Source organism: Silurus meridionalis, chromosome 3, assembly GCF_014805685.1.
Source record: "Silurus meridionalis isolate SWU-2019-XX chromosome 3, ASM1480568v1, whole genome shotgun sequence".
In the NCBI taxonomy this organism is placed as follows: Eukaryota; Metazoa; Chordata; class Actinopteri; order Siluriformes; family Siluridae; genus Silurus; species Silurus meridionalis.
In genome coordinates, this window is record NC_060886.1 from 28,346,812 (window position 1) to 28,373,348 (window position 26,537).

At 37.4% G+C, this 26,537-nt stretch overlaps 2 protein-coding genes across 2 annotated transcripts; both read right to left on the reverse strand.

The window, feature by feature from the left end:
- Positions 1 to 4,008: 4,008 nt before the first annotated feature.
- Positions 4,009 to 11,408, reverse strand: LOC124380234 (interferon alpha/beta receptor 2-like). Its single transcript, XM_046841101.1, has 6 exons — positions 11,269 to 11,408; positions 7,686 to 7,815; positions 7,414 to 7,589; positions 7,157 to 7,314; positions 5,256 to 5,412; positions 4,009 to 4,342 (listed from the first exon to the last, which is right to left on the reverse strand). Exons 1-6 carry the CDS (start codon positions 11,333 to 11,335, stop codon positions 4,203 to 4,205), a joined length of 828 nt encoding a protein of 275 aa, XP_046697057.1. The 5' UTR covers positions 11,336 to 11,408; the 3' UTR covers positions 4,009 to 4,202.
- Positions 11,409 to 12,686: 1,278 nt separating this feature from the next.
- LOC124383329 (interferon alpha/beta receptor 2-like) lies at positions 12,687 to 26,537 on the reverse strand. Its single transcript, XM_046845876.1, has 7 exons — positions 26,322 to 26,537; positions 25,503 to 25,635; positions 24,489 to 24,661; positions 24,238 to 24,380; positions 20,818 to 20,974; positions 19,874 to 19,980; positions 12,687 to 16,321 (listed from the first exon to the last, which is right to left on the reverse strand). Exons 1-7 carry the CDS (start codon positions 26,365 to 26,367, stop codon positions 15,626 to 15,628), a joined length of 1,455 nt encoding a protein of 484 aa, XP_046701832.1. The 5' UTR covers positions 26,368 to 26,537; the 3' UTR covers positions 12,687 to 15,625.

Here is a 26,537-nt window from a genome sequence, read left to right on the forward strand (position 1 = left end):
ACTCAAACTAAAGGACTCATGGCAATTCTGTTTCCTGTGTGATGCATTGCATAGCGCACATGGGGGTCACGTGACAAAAGAACGAACAACTCAAACCAAAGGACTCATGGTATAAACTTCTCAATTTTGTTTCCTGTGTAATGCATTGCATAGCGCACATGGGGGTCACATGACAAAAGAACAAACAAGAGCCGCATTACTTAATTCTGTTTTCATGAACGAATTACGCTCGTCCAACAGGGTTTTACTGCACTGCTTCTCATCTAAATAACCTTAACCCCCAAAACATCTCGCCATCAGTTCATTGAATGTAAAATGGTAAAAACAGGTGGCATAGTGTCTTACTTTAATTTATATTCAACTTTTTATTTCGTAAATGTGCCTTGAATTGATAAATTGTGCAGATGAATCTCGAACCAACTGGTTCTTTATAAAAAAAAGGTCAAAGCTGAATCCGGTGAACCTTCAATTAACGACACACAGTTTTCCAAAAACAATCTGGAAACGAATGAACGCTAGTACAGTGTGAATCCTGTCCAGTCTCGTGCAGTCAATATACAGGAAATACACACGTGTGTGCTGTTGAAATTCATAGAAGAAATTCAGACGATCTTGTTTGCATTTTTAATTATCATGATCCAAACCTCAGTTTGCATCAGGAAATATTGAAACCGTGCGCCGCCATACTGACCACAAGACTACACAACGTTTTGGCGATCTTGTTTGCTAACAATGACAAAAGGACTTGATACAGTAGCAATGATCATTGTGGATTTTCGGATTTTCGGAAATGAAATCCAGTGTGTTGTGCTGTTTGAACTAATTATTTTGAAAAATGCACAAATATTAAGGATGATTCGAGAAATGCACCAAAGCAACTTAGAAAAAACTGTAACATAGTTCAAAAAGAACTTGGGGGATATAAATATCAAACTATTTTGAATATGAAGGAACATCTTTCCTGCTCTCTTGTCCTGCTGGAAAATCTTGGGTTCTGGTTTTTATGTCGTTATTTCAATATTTAACATTGTTTGAGACCAAGTTACACCTCTCTCTCTCTCTCTTTCTCTCTCTCTCTCTCTCTCTCTCTCTCTCTCTCTCTCTTTCTCTCTCTCTCTCTCTCTGTCTCTCTCTCTCTCTCTCTCTCTCTCTCTCTCTCTCTCTCTCTCTCTCTCTCTCTCTCTCTCTCTCTCTCTCTCTCTCTCTCTCGTTTCCTGCTTCCACACAGCAGGGAGGACTTTGTTCAAAGGTAGTTCATGAGCATTTGTGGGATGTGCTGGACAATGAATTCACGGATGTTCCACCATCTTAAAATAACTTACCCTCCGTTCCAGATCCCACAACTTCCAGAGTTCTTGAAGAGTCCATTTGGGTCAATTCAGTGGCACAAATAGAAATAACACAATATAACATGCATTTTTTTTATGTTATTGCTAATTGTTGGGTTTCTACAGTGCTTTCAACCACAGTTTTGCTTCAATTGCTTGTAAATACTGTTCAAAAGTTTTTTAATCTTGAAATTTTTGCCACTTATTTAAAAAGGTTTCACAGAATTTATTTTCGATATCATGCTTGAATTTCTTTATTGTTTTAAGCTGTATTTAATGAGCGATTTTTAAAAAAAGCTAAAAACCGCTTAATGCTACAAGACAAGCAGTTTCTATGGGAGAAAAATGATTAAACGCATAATTAAACACGTTACATTTGTATTCTGGACTCATGTGCTTGTCTGTACATAGTGTGCTTTATTATTAATGTGTTTACGGAGTTTGGTCTGCCTTATTGCAACGTTAAGCGGTTTTCACGTGAAGCGTTTTAGTATGTCCCCGTTTATTGTATTTTTTAGTGTTCATTAAAAAAAACACAGCATTTATAAAGTCGTATTTATCGATCCTTTTACAGTTTGCGCAGGTTTTTGTTATGTATAATAATTTATTGTAGAAAAAGAAAGTTAAAATAAGAAAAATCTACTATGTGTTATCTTTTTTCCTTTTTCCCGAGAACGAGCTCGTGTCGAGCCAAAACATGTGAAGGACACGAGATATCGTTATCACGTGCATGGAGTGAGCAGTATTTGGCAGATCTTCCTGCTTCTTCTCCTACTCCTGCTCCTTTAAACGCTGTACATTAGGAATGTCATTATAAAACAAACCACTTTTATTCAAATTGATGTGTAAGTATTCTTGATGAGCAGCCTGGGGCGACTGTGAGGAAGAAAAACTCCCTTAGATGATATGAGAAAGAAACCTTGAGAAGAACCAAACTCAAAAGGAGAAAACATCATCATCATCAAAAGTGTGATTACAAATCATTCAAACACAACAAGCACCGGAGAGCGAGAAATATCATGAGTAATTATGACTAATGCCTTTTCTACAGTCTCATAAAGTCAGTTTGAATTGTGGAACCAGCAGCTCCTAAGCAACTCATAAATTACCTCAACATCTGAGATCATTATCATGCCTGAGCCTTTAAAAGATCAGTGATGGAGAAACAGTATTTGTAGAGCATATTTGAACATGTCATTTCTTTACATTTGTTGATGACAGGAATCTTTACCTCAACCTCTTCACCTGAGTTAAAGTACCAAATTCAGTGAAACATGACTAAAAATAGTAATGTTTTTTAGTAAAATTATTTTAAATAGTAGTCATATTTTCGAAATGTAGATCATTCCAACTTGTTATGGGAAGGTGAAATCCTGGAAACTGGTAGATTCCATTTTTATCTCATTTTATACATAAAAAATTGTAATATAATTCTTTTTTAACAATCGCAGAATATGTTTTTTCCTGCCGATTTTTAAGTAATTTCGTAACTACATAGAGCAGTCGTGTGTTCACGTGAACGGGACGTGTTAATTAGTCAACAACAACAACGGCTAGCCGGTGTTCGAATTTGTTCGCTTGTAAACTACAAGCAGATGGCAAACTTGCGAAGTGGATGTGGGCTGTATTGTGCTTTCTAGGGCTGTGTATCGGCAAGAACCTGTCGATATGATACTCATCACGATTTTGCGATACTGTATTTTACGATACTGTATTTTGCAATACTGTAAGCAAGGTGATATATTGGGATATTTTTCATTTTAGGAATAAGCTAGAATTTTAGGAAAGAGGTCATTAAGGACCACCATATGCAAACCGTAGCAAAAAATAAAAATGTATTTAACCAAAACACTAAAATGTCTAAAATGGCACCTCTATCCATAACCCCTTGAACATACCCATACCATGAAACACCTCAGTGCCATCAAGTGTATTGCAAGGCATGAACACAATTAGTATCATTGTACCTAACATGGACTTTAAAATAATTTATTTCAACATATGCGCATACTCATTAAAGACACCTCATATGAAGTGGGATTGATGATGATGATAGTATTAGCATGATAAACTAGCGTTTTAAATCTGAAAGCTACGATCCTATTAAGGCAAGAAAATAAAGAGGAGGAAAGACTATTAATTCTTCTATAAACTTTAGGTTTACCACTGTTCTTTAACAAATTAAGCATTTGGTTAGAATTGCAACCATGAACAGCACATGTTGTTTCTGAGAATTTTAACGCCATTTACCCTCCTGAAAAACAAGCCGCACATAAACTAAATATATTTCTGTCAGCGCAAATCAGTCAACTACTTCTGGCGCTACTACTTCCAGCAGCAGTTCTACCCAGTGCCCCAAGGAAACATGCTGATATCAAGGCTAACATTAGTAGCGTGCTTTTATGCTAGCACTTCCTGTCACTGTTTAGGTGACAGGAAGTAAGAAGATTAGCGTTAGGGATAGGCATGAATCTTGCAATTTTCGAGCAAACAAAATATCGTGATACGTGTATCGACATTTTCTTACACTCCTACCGCTTTCCCTTTCTATTTACGCGAGACGGCCTTATCCAAAGCGTACAATGATGTCATTTGTTAAATAAGGGTATAGGAGCCATGCTCTTTGATTTGACACATTTGTGCATTTTCATATGTTTTTTGAAAAGAACTTATGAAAGTAGTGTTTGTCATCCATTTTTATTTTATATTATCTTCCATTTTTTTAACATTCTCGTAAAGCAAAGCAACGATAAAGTAAACAGATATACAGAAATGTTCTTCAGTGGCATTTGGGTTTCCACGGGATTTTCCGCACTAAGGATAAACAAGTGTTCGTTCGGGTTCCGATCGATGACGGAGCAGCGCTTCGGTTCCTCACCTCCTTTCCAGAAAAGGCAAGAAACCCATGAAAGCTCTTAAGAGTGGTGTGTGAAGAGGGCGGGTGTAGGTCAGAGCTGCACAAATGAGCAATGCCAAGGTAAAGGCCAAACACAGCGCGCTCAAAAATATGGCCACTGTTGGATACAAGGAATACAAAGAACAGGTTATCCTCACAAATGATATCGTATAGGTCAGATGTCAGGCATGGGGTTTTCTCCATGCTGTCAAAATGACTGTGTATTACTGTTAAACCGTATCAAGAGAAAACCTGTTACAGTTTTTTTTAATCAGTCGCTTCATAGTGTTTCTCGATTCATCCTTAATATTTAATTCATTATTAATTTCTTGGGAAAGCATGTAAATTTCGCTTTAATTCATGTCTCAAAAGTAAGTATATGTGTCCATGAACATACACTATATAAACAAAAGTATTAAGACACCTCGTCTTTTTTAGCCAAATGTGTTTTTTTTTTTTAAAACTATTATTGCACAAAATTCTCCACCATGACAAAGCCCCTGTGCACAAAGCAAACTCCATGTAGATATGCTCTACATGTGGAACATTTCCTACTATAGAGCTCTGACCTCAACCCTATTATACACCCCTTGGGATGGATGTTAACGCTGACTGCACCCCAGGCCTCTTCACCTCACCTACATCAGTTTCTGACTTTACTAACACCCTTGTGGCTGAATCTGCACAAGCTCTCACACTCCAAAAAAACATCTTCTCAGAAGAGTGGACGAAATTATAAGAGCAAATTGGGACTAAATGTGGAATGCGATGTTTAAAAAATACTTATGACCAGGTGTCTGCAAACTTTTGGCAATATAGCATATCATCGAATTGTCAGACGACAATATAAAGTACACAAATAAAAGAAACAAATGTAGACATTTGCAATTTGTTCGAACGCTTTTACAGAGTGCACTGCATGATATCGAGGTTGAACAAGTCGTTTTTGAGAATTTCGAGAAACGCTTCAAAGCAACTGAGAAAAACTGTAAAAAGTTATCCAAAAAGACATAAGGAACACCGTATTGTACCTGTGTTGAGCGGCTGTGGGCTCGTGAGGGAGCACTGAGGATCGGAAGGAACCACAGGGTTATTAAAGCTTGTTACCATGAAGGCCGTGATGCAGTACTCCGCTCCCGGTTCTAGGTAGTTGATCAAAGTCTCTCCATTGGATGCCTTCATAGCAAACTGAGGAAACCAAACGAAACAATTCTTCCATTTTCCATTTCAAAATACATAAGATATATAATATTGCCAAAAGTATTGGGTCACCTGCCCTTTCCTGTGGTTCTTTTCCAAACTGTTACCACAAAGCTGGGGGCACTCAATTGTTTTTAGATTCACTATGATTACATTTTGCATTCGCTTGAACTTGGAAACCCTAAACTGTTCCAGCATGGTGATTACCCTGTGCACAAAGTGAGCTCCTTGAAGATCTGGTTGCTTTGGAGAGGAAGATCTTGCTGCTATAAAGCTCTGATCTCATCCCTACTGAACACCTTTGATGAATGTGAACGCTGACTGCACCCCAGGTCTCCTCACCTACAGCAGTACCTGCCTTTCCTAACATCCTTGTGGCTGATGAACACAAATATCCATAAGCACACTCTAAAATCTAGTGGAACATCTTCCCAGAAAAGTGAAGGAAATTATAAGAGTAAATTGGGACTAAATGTGGAATGCAATGCTCAAAAATCACATAAGCAGGTGACCCAATACTTTTGGCAATATAGTGTATATAACCTGAATAAATGACACACAATTACAATACGAAACGCTGCACATTGGAAGAGTTGTATAAGTTGTATATACAAAATCAAATTCAACGAAATTTCCAAGAACCCATGCTTTCTCTTGCTTATGTCTTACAGCTATGTTACCTTAAAAAAAATCCATTGTGCAGATAAAACACCCTCATTTTTGCATCTGCACGAAAGCCACGCTTTTTAAAAAAAGACTGTGTTTTCCATGAAGACCTTTACAGGACTCGCACAGTGTGTGTCTCTACAGAGTCTATAGTAACCACAAACTGACGCTTATTGCGAAGACGTAGAAATCCCCACGTCTGATTTAGGAGATAGAGGAGGCTGTTTACAAGCAAAGGATGTTCACTTTCTTTTTTTTCACATTTGTGCTGGTTAGAGCGGAAAAAAATCAGACATGAGAAAGCAAGCGTGTCAATTTCACAGCATGACATAAGTAGTGGTAAAAAAAACAAAACAAAGAGAAAATAAAATCGGCTTGGATCGGCGAAATCATATAAAGTGAATGAACAAAGTTCAACAAACGGCTTTAATTTTTAAAGATGAACGAAATGTTGTAATGTTCAAATCGAGCTCATGGAGTAAAGTCAAAGCTATTACTGCTAAGACTTTACCTTCACTTGGACTGGAATATATTGAGCTTTTCGTTTCCACTAAAAACAATGATTTAATCAAATGAATGCAATAAAGTCAACCCCCGATAATTCGTGGTTCGGGACTTGCGGTTCAGAAAATTTGCGGGTTCTCATTAGAAACTTAACTTACAGTAAAAATCGTAAAATTCGTAAAATTCATGGGAATCCGCACTGGGAACCGAATGTTCAGGAATGTTAGGAATAACATTTGAAACTATATTTTCACTAACAAATTTCATAACATTTTTTAAAACGCTATTGTATTTATGAGGTCTTCTACTGCAGTAGTTTATCAATCTCATGTATTCTGAGATGATCTTCTGGGATTTTAACTTACAACCTTCGGTAGCTTAGTGCTGAAGTCCAATGCCTTCACCAATAAGCTACCACTTCCCACGTAAAATTTAGTGAACCTTTCCAAACCGGGAAACTGCCAACAGGAAGTGATGCACCTCCATTTTCATTTTATTATTAGTTGTATGTCAATTCTTATGAATTAGTAACCATGAATCTGGGACAACATGATAGGTTCACCTGCGCTTTGTCTCTAGTCCTGGACACATTTATGGAGTAGTGTTGATAAATGTATGGCAATGGGTTATGGTTTTGCTCCATGCTGGCCGGTGGACTGAGTCTCAGGATGAGACAGTTTCCACAGCCAGTTACTGAGACAAGTGGAGGACCCAAAGTTGCTGTCAAGGTAGAGGAAGCAAAAGAACGAATTAAAAGATGGAGGGTTTATCAGAATACATCAAGCAGTCGATTTGTTTTAGAACAACAGGTTTTCTTACTGTCCAACAGAGGAGTAAAGAATTTCGAAGTGGTCCAGTTGGATTCCTTGTCCTGACTGAACGCTTGCACTCGGGCTTGGTAAAACCCGAGCCTCTCTGTGAAAGATTCGGTCAAATCACACGTCTCGCCAAGTTGCAAGTCAGAGCAGCTCTTCACCGAAACCCAGAGTTTCCTCCTTGAGTGTGAATATAAAGAGTTGTCAGAGTTTGTGTATATATATTATATATCAAATTCAAAAGTAAATCTGGTGTAACAGGAGATTAAAACTTACCTCTGATTTAAGCTCTGCACTCTGAATTTTGTGAAGGCTTCTGTGCCGGGACCTGGTATCCACGTGAGCTTGTGCTTCAGGTTAAAAGAGACAATGCTCACATTTTGGGGAGATGGGAATGAACACTGAACTGGTAAGAATATGAAAAGGAAGATAAATGATAGTAAATGTAGTACACATACACTTTATGGACAATAGTATTGGGTCACCTGACTTTTTCAGGGATATGTGGTTCTTTTCCAAACCGTTACCACAAAGTTGAAGGCACACAATTGTATGAGCTAGGAAGACCCAAACCCGTTCAAGCATGACAATGCCCCTGTGCACAAAGCCAGCTCAATGAAGATATGTACTTAATGGATTGGAGTGGAAGATCTCCTGCTATAGAGCTCCAATCCTATCGGACACCTTCGGGATGAATATGAACACTTACCTAGATCAGTACCGGACTTTACTAACACCCTTGTGACCGGATGAGCACAAATCTCGACAAATCTAGAAGATTTCGTAATTTGTTCCTTTGTGCTAAATTTACAATCGAAAAAGTTTAATTTCGACGCTCTCCATGCAAGGTGCTTACAATAGTAAGAGCTAATACAGAAATTCCTCTGCAAATCAAAATACTTACTAATATATTCTCAGGGCTGTTTCTAGCCTTTTTGGTACTCTAGGTGCCCTCTTGCCCTCCCAACACAATGCTCCACTCCAACACCATACAAATCATTTGCAACCTTTCATAAAAAAGGCAAAATTGACCGAAATTAAGTATGTAAACATGTACTGTATATTAAACTTCAGCAGAAAAACAGGTAACTAATTAAAATGGGTGAGGGATTGCAGTGGGGCAGGGGGCGCTCACTGGAGTCCCCCAACTGGTTGTACCCTATGCGACCGCCTAGTATTGCCTATTCAGTTTTATTTGTATACCTCTTTTAACAATGGATTTTGAGCCTAAGCAGCTTTAAAGAGATAAATAGGTAAAAAAATCCAACCACTTTATCGTGTATAAGTTTATCCCTAATGAGTGAGCCAGTGGCGACAGTGGCAAGGACAAACTCCCTGAGATGGTATGAGGAAGAAACCCTGAGAGAAACCGGACTTAAAATGGATTTCATAAGGTGTGCAACAATGCAAAAATGTAGTCCTGAGCCATTGTAACACACTGTTCATATTAATTCCAGTCCAAATCCATCTGTCCAACACTGTAGTTCTAAAATTGCTTAGTAACTTCATAGATCTTTAGGTTGTTCATGTAGAACCATTTTCAGCTGCACAGAATGGTCTCTAACCCTAACTAAGGATCTCTGGATTTCTAATTTTAAATATATATCTTTAGTTTATCCAAACCGATTTTTGTTCGAACTTGTTCTAGAAGCTTTATTTGTTTCAGTTCATTGATTAATGTTGACTCACTTTCTTAATACCATTATTTTCCTTATTTTATCCCCATAACATAAACAACAAGTTTCTTTAGCTTGATAGTAGCTACTTTTAATCTTTGACCAAGTGAACTAGTAAGAAGATGGACTATGAACTAGTACAGTACTAGCACTATACATCTCTTCTGAAAGTTTCTCTGGATAAACGTGTTTGCTAAACAACGTGTGTGTGTGAGTGAAATTAAAATAAGCAATTTCAACTTAAAAATTTACTACATATAGCATTAAAGTGCAAATATCCATGCAAATAATATGATCGAAAGTTAATTCTCTTGGTTACTTATCAGAAGGTCGGTGGTTCAAGCCACAGAATTGCCAAGCTGCCACTCTTGAGCCTTTGAGCAAGGCCCTTAACCCGCTGTGTTACAGGGGTGCTGGAACATGGCTGACCCTGTGCTCTGACCCCAACTTCTTATATTGCTGGGATTTGCAAAGACTTAACAACTTCCCTGTGGGATCACTAAAGTATTCTTAAAAAGTCTCTTTTTGTCTATATACAACTGATTAGGGTTAAGGGCCTTGTTCAAAAGCGCTAGCTTAGTGTGGCTGAGATTTATGAACTTAAGAACTTTAAAACCAAAGTCCAATACTTTAACCACTAAACTACCACCTCCTCCAAAATGAATGGAATTTCTATGTTCAAATTTCTGTTAATTTCATTTTTGTTAGATTTATAAAATGATCTCTTAGAAAAAGTCATATGATTACATTAGTTACATTACTTGTTTTATACTTTATACAAATTTTTTTTACTTGTGGTACAATTTTTATAACTAAATAAAATATATATCCTCAATATGGTCATAATAAAAAAAGAGTAGTGGTGGACTGTAACAAACAATGTAATTCGTTACTGTGCTTAAGTAGCGTTTTTATGTATCTGTACTTCATTGAAGTATTTGCATTTGGGAAGATTTATACTTTAATTTCACTACAATTTGAAGTCAAATCTCGTACTTTTTACTCGACTACATTTTGCTAAATCAGACGTACCTTTTTATTTATGAGTGGAAAAAAATTGGTTGAATACACACCAGTCAGGGTCGAGCGCACGTTCTGATTTCAACTTGCATTGATTGACGCTTGGTGGCATCTACTTATCACCAATATACAGTTCAGCGTCGGTTCAACAACAAGCAGAACATTTTGAGAGGAATAAATTATGGAAGAAACTCCTGAATCAAACTTACCACAACATCCTTGGTCTTTTTTATGCAATTTCTTTTTTTAAGGTTTTGGGCTTATGATCATTTTAATAGTTTTCAATCAGAGTCTTTTCACATAAACTGTGTTGATTAAGCAAAGAGTTTTGTGAAAATTGTGCAAAATTTATTTGGGCTTCACAGTTAAACAAGACAGCACTGGAGATTGTAGGATTTGATTTTAGTGAACAGGATGTGTAATATATATATATATATATATATATATATATATATATATATATATATATATATATATATATATGTATATGCACTGCTTCAGCAAGTTGCACTGTCATGCTTTTGACACTTTTGACTGAGAAAACTGCTTTTCCAGGAGTAAGGTTTCACTTTAGTTATGTCCACATTCTCAACCTTACTTACATGTTAAAAAAACAGAAATTCTTCATAGGACTAACAGGTTCTTTACATAGCTTGGGAGGCCCTGCCTTCAGTCTTTTGCAGATTTGACACTGTTACTGGTCTGATCAAAAAAGAATCGGTAGATTTTTTGGTTCAAATTGTAGATCAATAGGCTTTTTTTTTTTTTTTTTATCGCAAATGGGTTTCCATTGGATTTTTATGTTGTGTGTGTTCATATGAATACTCATTTAGGAATTGAACGATAAATCGTATGCAGTTTATAGTGTATGTAAGCTGTACTGGAATGATAAGACGTATAAAGAGGTGTTATGTCTTTAGGGTTACATTCTCAGTAAATAGTCAGGTTGTGGAAAATAATCACTATAGTATGATACAGGAATGTAAGAGACTTGATTTTATCCTCTAAGCACAGAAAAAATGTTAGTACAATAAATATATTAGAATTAAAAAAAAAAATGTTGCACTGTTAAAAGCTCAGTGGTGTTTGCCTAGATGCCAAGATACAAAAAAAAGCTAAATTTGTCAATTTTCTCAATAAATAAACATAAAGCATTCCCATACCTGCCTGTATCAAAAAGAAAAAATCTGTCCACACTCTCAGACTCCTCTGCTGTCCTGAGAGATTCATCCTGGCTCACCGCAGAGTGGGTGTTTGTTACTATTTAACTTGTGTGTGTTTCTGCATGAGTGATATGCGTGAACTCATGTGTGTTAAACATCAGAGGATGGGTTTGTTTTGTTGGGGAGAACTAAGTTTCTATTTCCTCACAAGTCCCTCCCTGTGCATGAAGAACACAATACAACACAAACACACACACACAAGTACTGATACCATTTCACTTTTCAAGTATATATATATATATATATATATATATATATATATATATATATATATATATATATATATATATATATATATATATATATATAGTTAATCTACTATTAATCTACACAGCACCCCATAATGAGTGGGAAAAAAATCAATGTGAACGATTGTACTATCAGGCAGCAACATTAAAAGGGTGTTAGTAAAGTCAGGTACAGATGTAGGGGAGGTAAGGAGGCCTGGGGTGCAGTCAGTGTTCCAATTCGTTCCAATTTTCTATAGGGTTGTTTTCAGAGCTCTATAGAAGACCACTCAACATCTTCCAGCCCACCCATGTAAACCATGTTTTCATGGAGCTCGTTTTGTGCACAGAGGCATTGTCTAAAGATGTCCTGTACAATTGTGTGCAAAACAATTCTTTAAGTTTTTGCTAGAAGTTTGGGAAAAAGTCAGGTGTCACAATACATTTGTCTTTATAATCTATGTAAATGTAACACTTGTATTTTCAGTAGCAATATATATACACAACACAATTATAAACGCAACACTTTTGTTTTTGCCACCATTTTTCATGAGGTGAAGTCAAAGATTTAACACTTTCTATGTAAACAAAAGGCCTATTTCAAATATTGATTACAAATCTGTCTAAATCTGTGTTAGTAAGCACTTCTAATCTAAATCTAATCTAAACTAATCCATCCACCTCACATAGTATAAGTATATATAACATTATGACATTAAGAGATTATCAGTGGTCATAATGTTTTAATCATGACACCTGTTAGTGGGTGGGATTTATTTGGAAGCAAGTGATCATTTTCTCAAAGTTGATGTGTTAGAAGCAGAAAAAATGGGCAAGTGTAGAGAATTTGAGCAATTTTGGCAAATTGTGACGTCTAGACGACTGGGTCAGAGCTCCAAAACTGCAGCTCTTGTGGGATGTATCTATTAAAAGTGGTCCAAGGATGGAATTTGCAGTATGAAGACAGTACATACTCCTGATTTCTGGTTCTCAAATAATTCTTACTGTTAAAAATGTTCTAATAAACAATCCTTTCTAGTGAACCTGTTAATTTAACATAAAAGGTCTAAAGGTGAGGTTTTCAACAGGACCTGCACAATCCAGACTAAAAACAACTGTTCCCAATGGACATTTGTTTTATAGTTTATTCCAAAAATATTGTACCATAAAGAAAAATATATACACATACATCTTGAAATACTAATACAAACATAGATTTAAAAATAATGTAAATATACACACGAGCATATTGGCAAACAGACATCATCAACAGCGTTAACGCTGTTATATTCAGTTGGTAATATGGTATGTTTTCTAGGAAGTGTAATACACCATAGCCTGAAATGAAACCAACAACCTTTCTGCTTATCACTGAGTTCCAGTCAAGAATACAGTCGAAACTTAACAAGGTTCACAATCAGCGAATGAAAATAACGCCGCAAGAGCACGAAGACGGCATAATGAAACGGACGTACAGAAGACATCTGGCACATACTGTATAACTAGAAAACAAAAAAAATTCAGTAATAAAGTAAAAAAAGTTAAATACTGTCGTCAGTTCATGCAACATTGATAATCAGTGATATTCTGAAATATTTGATTTATGAAGTGAACATGTCAATACATTGCGCCATCCCAGAGACTAAAGCGTCTTTGAAAACGTTTACGCTGCATTCGACTTAACTCGGAAATAGGAAGCGGGAACTTGGAATTCTGTCATTCTGTCTATGCAGATTTGATCGAAAACACTGTCCGGAAGGAATACCTGAAAATACTGCCTTTTGCATATCAGAGCTTAAAATGAATACATGATATATATGAAAAGAATTAAGTACTGTAATTATGATATTTGACTATGCAAACACTAATAATTCGTTGCTGTGTATTATCCTGAAGCTTCACAACATAAGCCAGCATGTTTCCAGGTGGACTGTAACACACTGTTGAAAGTTTTGAAGGCAGCCTACTAGCATAATGTGAAAAGAAAGAATTTGTGCGTGGAATGTTACCTTAAACGTAATAAAAAAATGAGGTGATAAAAGACGTGACAAGCTGTGTGAAATCAAAAACATGACTATGATCAAGCACCTTCTGATAAAATAGTAATAACTCAGTGGTTAAGGCTCAGGGTTACTGGAAAGTTTAAGCCCTGGTTTCACCGAGCTACGGCTGTTGGGCCCCTGAGCAAGGCTCTTGACCCTCTGTGCTCCTGGGGTGCTGTATCATGGCTGATGCTGCACTCTGACCCCAGTAGAAACAATAAATACAATCTTAAAACTTAAAGAAGATAATAGCAAAACATCCATAATGGATACACCTTTAAAATGGAAGCACCTGAAAGCTTCTGCGTGATCAGAGTCGATAATGCTTTACAGCACGCGCAAAGGAAAAATACAGTTAGTTCCAGTCAGGTTAGTTATTTGCACACATGATATTGTGTATACATGAAATTAAAGCTGAACGAAATTTACGGTTTAAAATTGGAAGGCAAAAACCGGCGAGGTAAAATATGACTCCAGTAAAAGTGTCCCTTTAAACTTCCACTTGAGTAAAAGTACCAAAGTATTTGCCTTCAAGTGTACTTAAGTATTCAAAGTACTATGATTAATTATGGCAATAATGTTCGTATTATCATTTTTACCTTATCCTGGTGGTCTAGTGGTTAGGATGCGGCGCTCTCACCGCTGCGGCCCGGGTTCGATCCCCGGTCAGGAACGTGCTAATTAGATACCATCGTCCGGCATGTTTTGTTGCTACACACATTTTGATAAACTACATACTATAAATTGCATTAGCCTTTACCACCCTCATAACAAGATAAGTGATAGAGCTGCATACACACGATTATCTTTTGCACGTTTCCCCCTAACTCCTTTTCTCTTTTTTTTCCTGAATTGGGCTCCTGAAGGTTTGGACCTTTTTTGTCATCCATAATTTTTCCAAACTGATGACGTAACATCCAGGTCTTATCAGTTTTCCCACTGGAAACCCTGAAGGCTGTGATGACGTCAGCCAAACCCCTGTCCTCTCCTTTCTGAGTGTACGAGTGAGGGAACTCCGGGCGGTGGGTGCGGTAAAAATAAAAATCTTTTTTTGGACGCCCCATGCGGCTGACCATGTCGCACTTGTCATGGGTATGAAATAAAAAAAAAAAATACAAATAAAAATCAGTCTCATTCACTCGGTTTAATACCATCTCTACAGTAAAGCATGGTGGTGGCACCAATATGCTACGAGGAAACACCTGCAGAGAAATCTGAAAAGATGGCTGTTCACAAAACAAAATCTGATTGAGCTCAAGCTCTTCCTAATGCACAGGGATGAATTTGAGAAATGTAAGTGTATAAGAGTCTGAATACCTTTCTATATAAGTGATTTATATAACGTGAGATTCACAGTTCAACCGGGGCTGTTAAATCCTGCCTGTCGAGTTTATGAAATTAATGGTAAGAAAGGACCTTTTTTCCATTGTTTGAAAGTCAAACTCTATTTGTAAATGGAACGTGTCATCGTTGTGAGAAGGAATAATCATTCGATTGGTGAATTACTTATGAAAAATATGAAGCAAATGCAAATATGTGGAATTACAGAAACTCTAGGTGTTAATTGTATATTAATGCCTCACACCCACAGTTTCCAGAAAAGCCTCTGAATCCACCATGACCGCAAGCAGGATAAGGCATGGAATAAAAAAAAAAAAAAAAAAAAAAAAAAGGTATGAATAAACTCTACCTCCTCCTCCAATGAAGCAGATATACATACTATCGAAAGTCATAGTTAAACATTTCTGTTTGCATCCAGCATCAATTCATACTCTGATAAAAAATCCAGAATTCCAAAAAATGGCAGCCAGGGAATACATTTTTTTGGCAATTTTAGTTAAAAAAAAAAAAATAATAATAATTTGAGAAATCTTGAATGACTGGATCACTGGTACACAGCAGTACTATTTAGAAAAATGCCCCAAAGACACTTCCTGGTCTTGGACAACCATTAAAATGCTGTTGGACGCAAGGTAACGTAGGAAAAATGCGTTCTGAAAGATTTTTTTGTTTAGGAAAACACGGCTTCTAGCTCCGCATCATGTATCCAGAGAAAGCTTCCTCTTCATCCTCATCTTCCTCATCCTCAGAATATGAAATGTGTTTGTCTGTGGGCTCAGAATACGTTGGCTGAAAATTCATGGCAGGTTCTGGTGGCCCTAGCATACATAAAGGTTTCTCGTCGTTCCCAGTCTCGATGTCCTCTTCTTTCTCGCTCTCATTTTGTTGCTCTGAATTATGGCCTCGCAGGGTCAAGGAGAAGAAATTAACATGATCCATGTCGTCCATGTCCTCCACCTCCTCCTCCTGTCTGAGTTCGTCTTCTTTTTTATGCCCGAGCAAAGCGGAATCATTCTTATCCATATCGTGGACTGGTGGGGGTGAGACATGTGCTGTGAGGATGCCACTTGGGTTTTGCAGAGCTGTTTCCTCGCAGTGAAGCGTGATTAGGTCTGGTGTTTTGAAGAGCTCTTCCAAAGTTTCGATAGCTGGATCAGGAGTATGGAACTCCGGGGAACTTGGAAAATAACTATTTGTTTTTTTAATGATTTCTCCACAATGCCTGTGTCCCTCATATACTACCTCTTTATCCTCTCTCTCTTGGTCCACCTCTTCATTAAGCGGAACATCTTCACAGGTCTTGGAGTCCAGTGAAACGTGGTGTAGAGACTCCACAGAGGGCCAGGAAAAAATCCGCACCTCATACGGGGCATTAAAGGAGCTCTGGAAAGAGAAGCAGAAGCACAATTGAGTACAGTTTAATGATCTTTGTGTTAGATCTTTGATATAATTCAGCATTTTGTTTATCTAGATTGTGCCATTTGAAAAGAAGTGGGAAATATAGAGCTTTGGAAAAGTGACAATGACTTCAGTGAGCAGCATGAAGGAGCTGGAAGATTCTCCCAGATCTTTAAGGTGACAATTACTACAATAATACTGAATATAAGTCACGGTTTATTGTGTTGTCCTATAAAAAAAACTAGAAGAAAACATGAAGTCATAAGCACATGCATGAAGGAATGATGACCTTTCCTGGATGAACCATCACACTAGAATTCATATATCTCGTAATGGAAGACACAAGATTCAAACACCTATCTAAGCGCTATGGAGAACATACACTATATTTCCAAAAGTATTGGGTCACCTGGTCATAAGTACGGTATGTGATTTTTGAGCATTGCATCCCACATTTAGTCCCAATTTGCTCCTTTAATTCCCTCCATTGTGCTGGGAAGATGTTCCAGTAGATTTTGGGTGTTACGAAAGGCAAGTACTGATGTAGGTGAGGAGATCTGGGGTGCAGTCAGTGTTCACATTCATCCCAAAGGTGTTCAGCAGGGATGAGATCAGAGCTCTATAGCAGCAAGATCTTCCTCTCCGAAGCATGTAAACCAGATCTTCAAGGAGCTCACTTTGTGCACAGGGGAATCACCATGCTGGAACAGGTTTGGGTTTCCAAGTGAATGCAAAATTTTATTATAGAGCCATCTAAAGACGTCCTGTACAATTGAGAGCCTCCAGTTTTGTGTTGACAGTTTAGGAAAAAATCACATATAGCAGGAAAGATCAGGTGTCCCAAAACTTTTGGAAATATAGTGTATCGTTAAAAAAAAAGAAATTAAATAAAAAACATACACATATGCACATCTGTATTACCCAAATGGGGTTTAACAAATGTAAACTATTTAATTAAAATTGTTAAATAAAAAAAATTTAAACTGTTGATCTTTATAATTGTTACTAAGAAAAAATTGTGATGTAAAAACATTTCTTTTAAAATATATTAAAAAATATATATTTTTTGGGGTCCAGAACCAAAAGAAAAAAAAAAAAAAAGAGGCATGATAATATTACTCCACTACTACTACTACTAATAATAATAATAATGAGAAGAAGAATAGTAATAATATATAGTGCATTTAGGAGATTTAGCTTGGCAAAAAACTAAAAAAAAGTTATTTCGATCAGTGCTTTATTACTTCATTGTCATCATATTGAATCCTTCTGGGCCAAAATCTTTGCTTTATTTCTGTTTCGAAACTAATTCGATCCTTTTGAGCAGCAACGTTCCTAATAAATGTATCAACCTAATGTTTAATATACACAAGGTCAAACCCATGCTCAAAAGATACAATTTTTCTAATTTTGTTAATTTCTTGAATATAAAAAAAAAAATCTCATTTTATATGAACCTGACATTCGAAGGAAGGATTAATAATAATATCAAAGGGTTCAAAACAACTGCTCGTACAATATATGGACAAAAGTGATTGGACACCTGACCATAAGATTGGTATTTGTTTTGTTTTTATGAACATCCCATTCCACATTTAGTCCTCATTTGCTGTTCTTCTGCTCTTCTAAAACGTTCCACTTGATTTTTGGAGTGTTCTGGGGTGCAGCCATTTCAATTCATCCCATCTAGAATTGAGAGCTCTATAGTAGGCCACTCAAGATCTTTCACTCCAACCCATTTAAAGCATATCTTCATGCAGGAATAAGTTTTTGTCACACATCCATTGATATGCATTTTGTGCGATCCAACTTGTACACGCGTTTTTGTGGCCCTCAAACACAGAATGCATAAATGCTCCTTTTTCTTCATGCAAAAACACAACAAAATGACGAACGAAGACATAGAGACACGAGCGTATCCTGCATCGTTAGACCTCTGACATATAAACAACCAGGCAGTCCTGCTGCACACACACAGTGAGTAATTCTGAAGAAAAAGAAAAAAAAAAAAAAAACGCTGTGGTTTTGCAGCCACAATTGCAACAGCAAGATGTTTAGTCTTGGCAAGCAACGAGCTCGAAATCTGAAGAGGATTACATAGTTTCCGATGCAAAGAAAACAACAACAAAAAACCATCCCGTTATTAAAAAAAGCATTACTTTAAATGTATAAGTACTAGGGGTCTAACGATACAATAAAATTCACAGTTCAGTATGTACCTTGGTTTGTATGCAAAACATACATTTTTATTAAAGCAGTTTATTATTATTTACATTTAGGAACATTTTTTTTTTTTTATTTAAATAAAATGCCTGCTTGGTTAAATAATATATAAAATAATATTTTATTAAAAATAAGATGTATAAAAATAGAATAAATCACTTTTGATATATTGATTAAATTGAGTTATAGATTAAAATGGAGCAAATAAAATTAATTAAATACAATTTTATTTTTCTTCTTTCGGCTGCTCCCACTAGGGGTCGCCACAGCAGATTTAATAAAATAGATAAATTTACTAAAGATATGTTCTACTTAACTGTTCAGAATTGTTTAGGATTTTCTCCTTTCAAATGCTAAAGAATCCATATTGCTAGACGTATTTCCAGTGCGGAGTGAGTAGCCACAGTACGATTTTTTTTGCCGTGTATCTTTTCATGTTTAATAATAACAATAAGAATAAAAAAACGTGGTGAAACTGCGCATAAAGTGCGAGGCGGAGACTAAATGAACTTGCGGTATGCCACTTAATACGTTCGTGAGGGAACTCGGATTTTATGTTCCGCACATTAAAAAGGATTGCATTTGGTACACATGTGCGCAGAAGCGAAAGCCCTGTATCGTAGCGGTTCTGTACAAATACGTGTACCGTTAAACCCCTAATAAGAACTAAAAACGTTCTAAATGCCGAATTCTAATACAGATGTGCTCTATATAAACACTCAATATAAGTGTACGCTAATAGATTAGACAAATCTTGTTCTATAAATAGATTCATTTTATTAATTTTAATAAAACATTTTTTTAAAAAGGCACTCTATTCTTTAGTGTGGTTCTGCAATCACAAATTCTTTCCGCTTGCTCGGGTGCAAAACGTGTGGCTTCTTGTTAAAATGTGGTGTAAAATCCCGCACTGCAGTTCTAAAACAACTTCCTTGTAATGTACACTTCACCTCCTACGCCTCTCTCTCTCTCTTTCTCTCTTTCACACGCAATCAAGCATTCGTTTCTGGATTCCTGTACATTTGAGGACGTCAGTTTCCGAAATTGCACAAGAGGCTCGTTCGCCTGAACTTGACCAATTGATCAGAATCTTCCGTAGTTCATGAAAGTTATTATGGGCTCTTATCCAGAGCAACTGAGCAGAGTGGCAGCTTGTTGAGGCTTTGGGTTTTTGAACTCATGACATTCAGCTTCAAAGTCCAATGCATTAACCACCTTCCACTTTATTTAAACATTTTAATCGTACACTTGTTCATTAACGCCCCACGTTCCAACTACAAACGAACGTGGAATTGAACGGATTTGGAGTCTCACCAGAACGAACGGAGGAGGGATTCTGAAGAACATGATCCTTGTTGAAGCCCGAAGTCCAACAATCACTGCAATCACCAGCACCAGCAGACATAGAAACACCCAGATCCCTATATCAAAAACAGAAACAGGAACTGAAAAAATGTGCACAAGATTTGCAAATAGTAAGAATTATATTGACGTGTGTAATTTCCTCTTTTTTTTATTGTATTGAGGACAATAGAAAGTAAAAAAAAAAAGGGGCTGAAATTAATGTAAATATAACAGAACCGTATACCATATATACACTATATATATGGACCGAAGTATCTGATGGACTGAAACTTCTTCCTGATGGCCTGAAATGTCTTAGATGGACTAAAACATATCTCTGATGGACCGAAGTGTCTCTCTGCTGGACAAAGACGGCTCTGATGGACTGAAGCATCTCTCTGATGGACTAAAATTTCTCTCTAATAGACAAAACTGTCTCAGGATGGACTGCAGTATATCTCTGATGGACTAAACTATCTCATAATGAGCTACAGTGTCTCTCTGTTGGACTACAGAGTCTCTCTGATGGACAAAAGCATATCTCTGATGGACTAAACTGTTTTAGGGTGGACTGCAATATCTTTCTGATGGCTTAAAAATTCTCTCTGATAGACTAAAATGTCTCTCTGATAGACTCGATCGACTACAAGATCTCTCTGATGGATTAAAATGTCTTAAATATGCACTAAATTGTCTCTCTGGTGGACTACAGCATCTCTGTGATCGACTTAACTGTCTCATGATGGACTACAGCATCTCTGTGATGGAATAAACATCGCAGTGTACAGTTTTTTAATATCAATGTATTGTTATAAGTTTTATATTTTTGGAAATTCAGTCCAGCTGTCAACAAGGCAGTCCTGTTTATATTCCCTATATAATTAAAAGATTAAAACTTAAGGGAATGCACAAACCTTTACTGTTATCTTTGTCAACTTGCACAGGTGCAGACACACACACTGGTTTAGAAGCAGTACTTCTGTAACCTGTGATGCTCACTGACACACAGTACACCTCCCCTGGTACCCCTTGTAGGTCTACAGTGTTCAACCCCCTGGTTTTCATCGTGAACTGCACACACACACACACACACACACACACACACACACACACACACACACACACACACACACACACACACACACACACACACACACACACACAAATTCAGTTTTCACACAGGTTGTATAATGCCTCATTCAACACGTTATGTTATGAACGATTCAATTCAATTTAACTTACCGTAATGTCCGGACTATAAAGCGCACCCATGTATAAGCCGCACCCACTGAATTTTACAAATATTTTTATTTTTAACATAAATAAGCTGCACCTGTCTACACAAATGTACTTTACACGGGTTTTAACGAAAGACACGTTACACGCGGTGTAACGGGTGAAATATGTTGCGCTTCCTTTAGGAGCATAGCGGTATTTTGGGAATTGCCTGCCAGAAGCGAGCTCCCCTTCACCCAGACTCAACGCGTTACAACGGCTTGTATCTAAACAGTGTAGCCGACCAAGAAATTCATTGTTCACTGTCTTCCTCCTTCCTTTCACAACTATTTCTCTCGGGAGTTTATCTTTTGGCATCGTCGTACGTTTAAAAATCACCCGATGGAAGTTTTTTCTTCCGAAGCCGTGCAGCTCAGAACACAGGTGAAGTGCGTTTTTTCGTTTCCATTCGGAAATTTCATTGGTCTAATGTTATGGGTTCAGTTTTTTGGCTTGAAGTTTGTGAAACCGGGAAAAACCCAGGAAAAATTCGCTTCGTTGTTTAAGCCGCGGGGTTCAAAACGTAGGAAAAAGCGGCTTATAGTCCGAAAAAATACGGTAATTGAACTCAACAATAGACGGTGTCCTAAAGCAGATTTATACAATTAAATATTGTAATTTATTAAACCAATAATGAACAATTAACCACATTTTAGCATCATAAATTATTTCCTTGTAAATCTTTTTCATGGTAAGCTGTGTGTGATTGGATAAGCTAAAAGGATTTCTGCGGTGATGTTAAAGATCTCTATGAGAACATTTTGGTAATACTAGCTAGGTGCTTAGCATAAGCAAACCTAATGGGATTTCTGATGTAATTTTAAATCTTTTTAAGAGAAATTTACATCTTTATAGTACTACTAGCTATATGCTAAACAGGGGCAAAGCTGGCAGGGATTCTAAGATGATTTGATTGTTCCAATTAAAAATAATTGCATCAACGCGAATCATGGCTAAGGAATAATGTAGACTAAACTGTCTCACAACAGACTAAAATGTATTTCAAATAAACTAAACTGTCTCATGATAGGCTAAAACATCTCTCTAATGGATTAAAATGTCTCTGATAGACTAAAGCACCTTCATAATAGACTAAACTGTGTTATGATGGACTAAATAAGTCCCTGTAAGTTTATGCCTAGCTAGCTGTGTGTAATTAGCAAACCTGACAGGATTTCTGTGGTAAAGTTCAAGCGTTCTAAAGAGGATGGACATCTTCTTAGTTTTACTAGCGAGGTGCTTAACATGAGCGAACCTGACAGGATTTAATGAGATAATGTTAAAGTTTTCTACGAGGAATGGACACCGTTTTGGTAATACTTGCTAGGTGCTTAACGTGGGCGAACCTGACAGGATTTCTGAGGGAAATTGGCATCTTTCTAGTAATACCAGCTAGTGGTTAAACATGGACGAATCTGACAAGATTTCTAAGCTGATTTGTAGGTTCTTCAGAAATAATTGCACCAAAGCAAATCATGGCTGAGGAATAATGTAGACTAAACTGTCTCACAACAGACTAAAATGTATTTCAAATAAACTAAACTGTCTCACAATAAACTAAACTGTCTCACGATAGGCTAAAACATCTCTCTAATGGATTAAAATGTCTCTGATAGACTAAAGCACCTTCATAATAGACTAAACTGTGTTATGATGGACTAAATAAGTCCCTGTAAGTTTATGCCTAGCTAGCTGTGTGTAATTAGCAAACCTGACAGGATTTCTGTGGTAAAGTTCAAGCGTTCTAAAGAGGATGGACATCTTCTTAGTTTTACTAGCGAGGTGCTTAACATGAGCGAACCTGACAGGATTTAATGAGATAATGTTAAAGTTTTCTACGAGGAATGGACACCGTTTTGGTAATACTTGCTAGGTGCTTAACGTGGGCGAACCTGACAGGATTTCTGAGGGAAATTGGCATCTTTCTAGTAATACCAGCTAGTGGTTAAACATGGACGAATCTGACAAGATTTCTAAGCTGATTTGTAGGTTCTTCAGAAATAATTGCACCAAAGCAAATCATGGCTGAGGAATAATGTAGACTAAACTGTCTCACAACAGACTAAAATGTATTTCAAATAAACTAAACTGTCTCACAATAAACTAAACTGTCTCACGATAGGCTAAAACATCTCTCTAATTGATTAAAATGTCTCTGATGGACTGAGGCACCTTTATAATAGACTAAACTGTCTTATGATGGACTAAATAAGTCCCTGTAAGTTTATTCCTAGCTAGTTGTGTGTAATTAGCAAACCCGACAGGATTTCTGTGGTAAAGTTCAAGCGTTCTAAAGGGGATGGACATCATCTTAGTAATACTAGCGAGGTGCTTAACATGAGCGAACCTGACAGGATTTTATGAGATAATGTTAAAGTTTTCTACGAGGAATGGACAACGTTTTGGTAATACTGGCTAGGTGCTTAACGTAGGCGAACCTGACAGGATTTCTGAGGTAATGCTAAAGATTTCTGAGGAAAATTGACATCTTTCTAGTAATACCAGCTAGTTGTTAAACATGGACGAATCTGACAAGATTTCTAAGATGATTTGTAGGTTATTCAGAATTAATTGCACCAATGCGAATCATGGCTGAGGAATATCGTAGACTAAACGGTCTCACAATGGACTGAAATGTATTTCTAATGGACATGAATTTTCTTACAATGAACAAAACTGTCTCATGATAAGGTAAAACCTCTCTCTGATGGATTGTCTCTCTGATGGACTAAAGCAATTTTTCAATAGACCAAACTGACTTATTATGGACTAAATAAGTCCCTGTAAGTTTATTCCTAGCTAGCTGTGTGTAATTGGCAAACCTGACAGGATTTCTGTGGTAATGTTCAAGCGTTCTAATGGGGATGGACATCTTCTTAGTTATACTAGCTACTGAGCTGATTTTATATATTTCTGAGGAAAATTGACATTTTTTTAATGTATCCACATTAAAATTTTTAACTCAATTCTTATTTGCTTGTGTTGTAAGATAACATCTGAACGAACACCACCTCCTGAATAATAAGAGTCATGCAAATGTTAGAAACAGCACTGCCCACCTCATGTCCTTGTTTACTGGTCACATTAAGCTGGTAGTTAAATTTCTTATACACCGTTTCAAATCTCTCAGATGGAGAGTGAAGATGCACACACAGCAAGGAGTTACATGGTAACACTTGCAGTGGTGGAGGCTCAAGTTCCGCTATGGAGGCAATGAAATAAAATACACATTGGTTTATTTTTTTCTTCATTAGTACCTCGAATATTTACATTGGATATACAAAAAAGTTTGTAAAATTGTGACACTTACTATCAGAGAGTGGTATAAAAGGAGGGTGGGAAGAAGGTGTGGACGTCTTGTTTCCTGAGACGGCTGTAACGTTGATGTAGTAGTCTATTTCCAGATCGGAGAGCACATCAGTTAGGTTACAAAGCAATGGGAAACGCACGGCTGCACAATCGTCCACCGTCTTCCAGTCATGTCTGCACAATCACACAAACACAACCAGATTAGACAGACTAAAATGTCTTCATAATGGACTAAAATACCTCTTTAATAGACTGGAGTGTCTGACAATAGATTACAATGTCTCTGTGATGGACTAGTGTTTCTCTGTTGGACTACAGGATCTCTTTGATGAATAAACCTGTCTTATAATGGAATACAGCCTCTCTGTGATGGACCAAAATGTCTCTCTAATGGACTTAAACATCTCTTTGATGGAAAACTGTCTTATGATAGATAACAGTGTCTCTCTGATGGACAACAACATCTCTCTGTATCATCATGCACAATATTTCTCTATTAGACTAAACTGTCTCATTATAGACTAAACTGTCTCATTCTGGAATAGATGCATCTCTGAAGAAATAAAATGTTGTTCTGATGCTGACATTCGGTTTTCAGGGAATCTGACCTATACTTATGATGGACTACACTGTCTACATGATGGACCAAAATGTCTCTCTGATGGACTCAACTGTCTCACGATGGACTAAAATGTAGTTCTGATAGACTAAAATGTTTCTTTGATGGACTACAGGATCTCTCTAATGAATAAACCAGTCTTAAGATGGACTATAGCATCTCTGTATTAGACTAAAATGTCTCACTGATGGATTAAAATCTGTCTTTGATGGACTACAATGTCTTTTTGATGGACAACAGCATCTCTCTGATGAATGAACTGTTTTATTATTAGTGTCTCGCTAATGGACCAAAATGTCTCATAGACTACAGTGTCTCTTATAGACTAAATCCTCTGACGACAGACTACTGCGTCTCTGATGGACTGAACAATACAGTGTGCAGTGAACTACATACTTATAGTTGCGGAAGATGACTCTGTACTGCAGTTCTGAAGGAGACCCTGGTCCAGCCTGCCACGTGAGCAGGTGAATTAAGTGGCGGGACTCGATTTTGAGGTTGACCGGGGCAGGGACATGGCCACACAAAACTGCAAGCAGAAAGGTGGATTGTAGTATGTCATATTATTGCTCTGTACAGTTGAGTGTAGGGTCAGAAATCATATATTGGATTGAGTGTAGGATCAGAGATCAGATGTTGGGTTGAGTGTAGGGTCAGACATTATATGTTTGGTGGAGTGTAAGGTCAGAGATCAGTTGTTGGGTGGAGTGTAGGGTGAGAGCTCAGATCTTGGATGGAGTGTAGAGTAAGAGATCAGATGTTGGAATGAGTGTATGGTCAGAGATCAGATGTTGGGTGGAGTGTATGGTCAGAGATCAGATGTTGGGTGGAGTGTAGGGTGAGAGATCAGATCTGGGATGGAGTGTAGAGTGAGAGATCAGATCTGGGATGGAGTGTGGAGTGAGAGATCAGATGTTGGAATGAGTGTAAGGTCAGAGATCAGATGTTGGGTGAAGTGTAGGGTCTGAGATCGGATGTTGGAGTGAAGTGTAGGGTCAGAGATCGGATGTTGGAGTGAAGTGTAGGGTCTGAGATCGGATGTTGGAGTGAAGTGTAGGGTCTGAGATCGGATGTTGGAGTGAAGTGTAGGGTCTGAGATCGGATGTTGGGTAAAGTGTAGGGTCAGAGATCGGATATTGTGTGGCGTGTAGGGTCTTAGATCGGATGTTGGGTGAAGTCTAGGGTTAAAGTGATGAATGAAAGTGAGTTACAGACCTGAGCATGAAACAATCAGCATGAGCAGCGTGTAAACATGATCCATAGCAGCTGAGATCTAAGATCCGAGATCCAAGATCCGAGATCCAAGACAGCGGCGCCTCCTTCACCCCGCACACGGTTTTCCCATCTCATACCGCTTCTCGGACACCTCTATGATGATCACACGACCAACCTGCCATCTTCATTAGCTTTAGCACCGAAGATAACCGGATA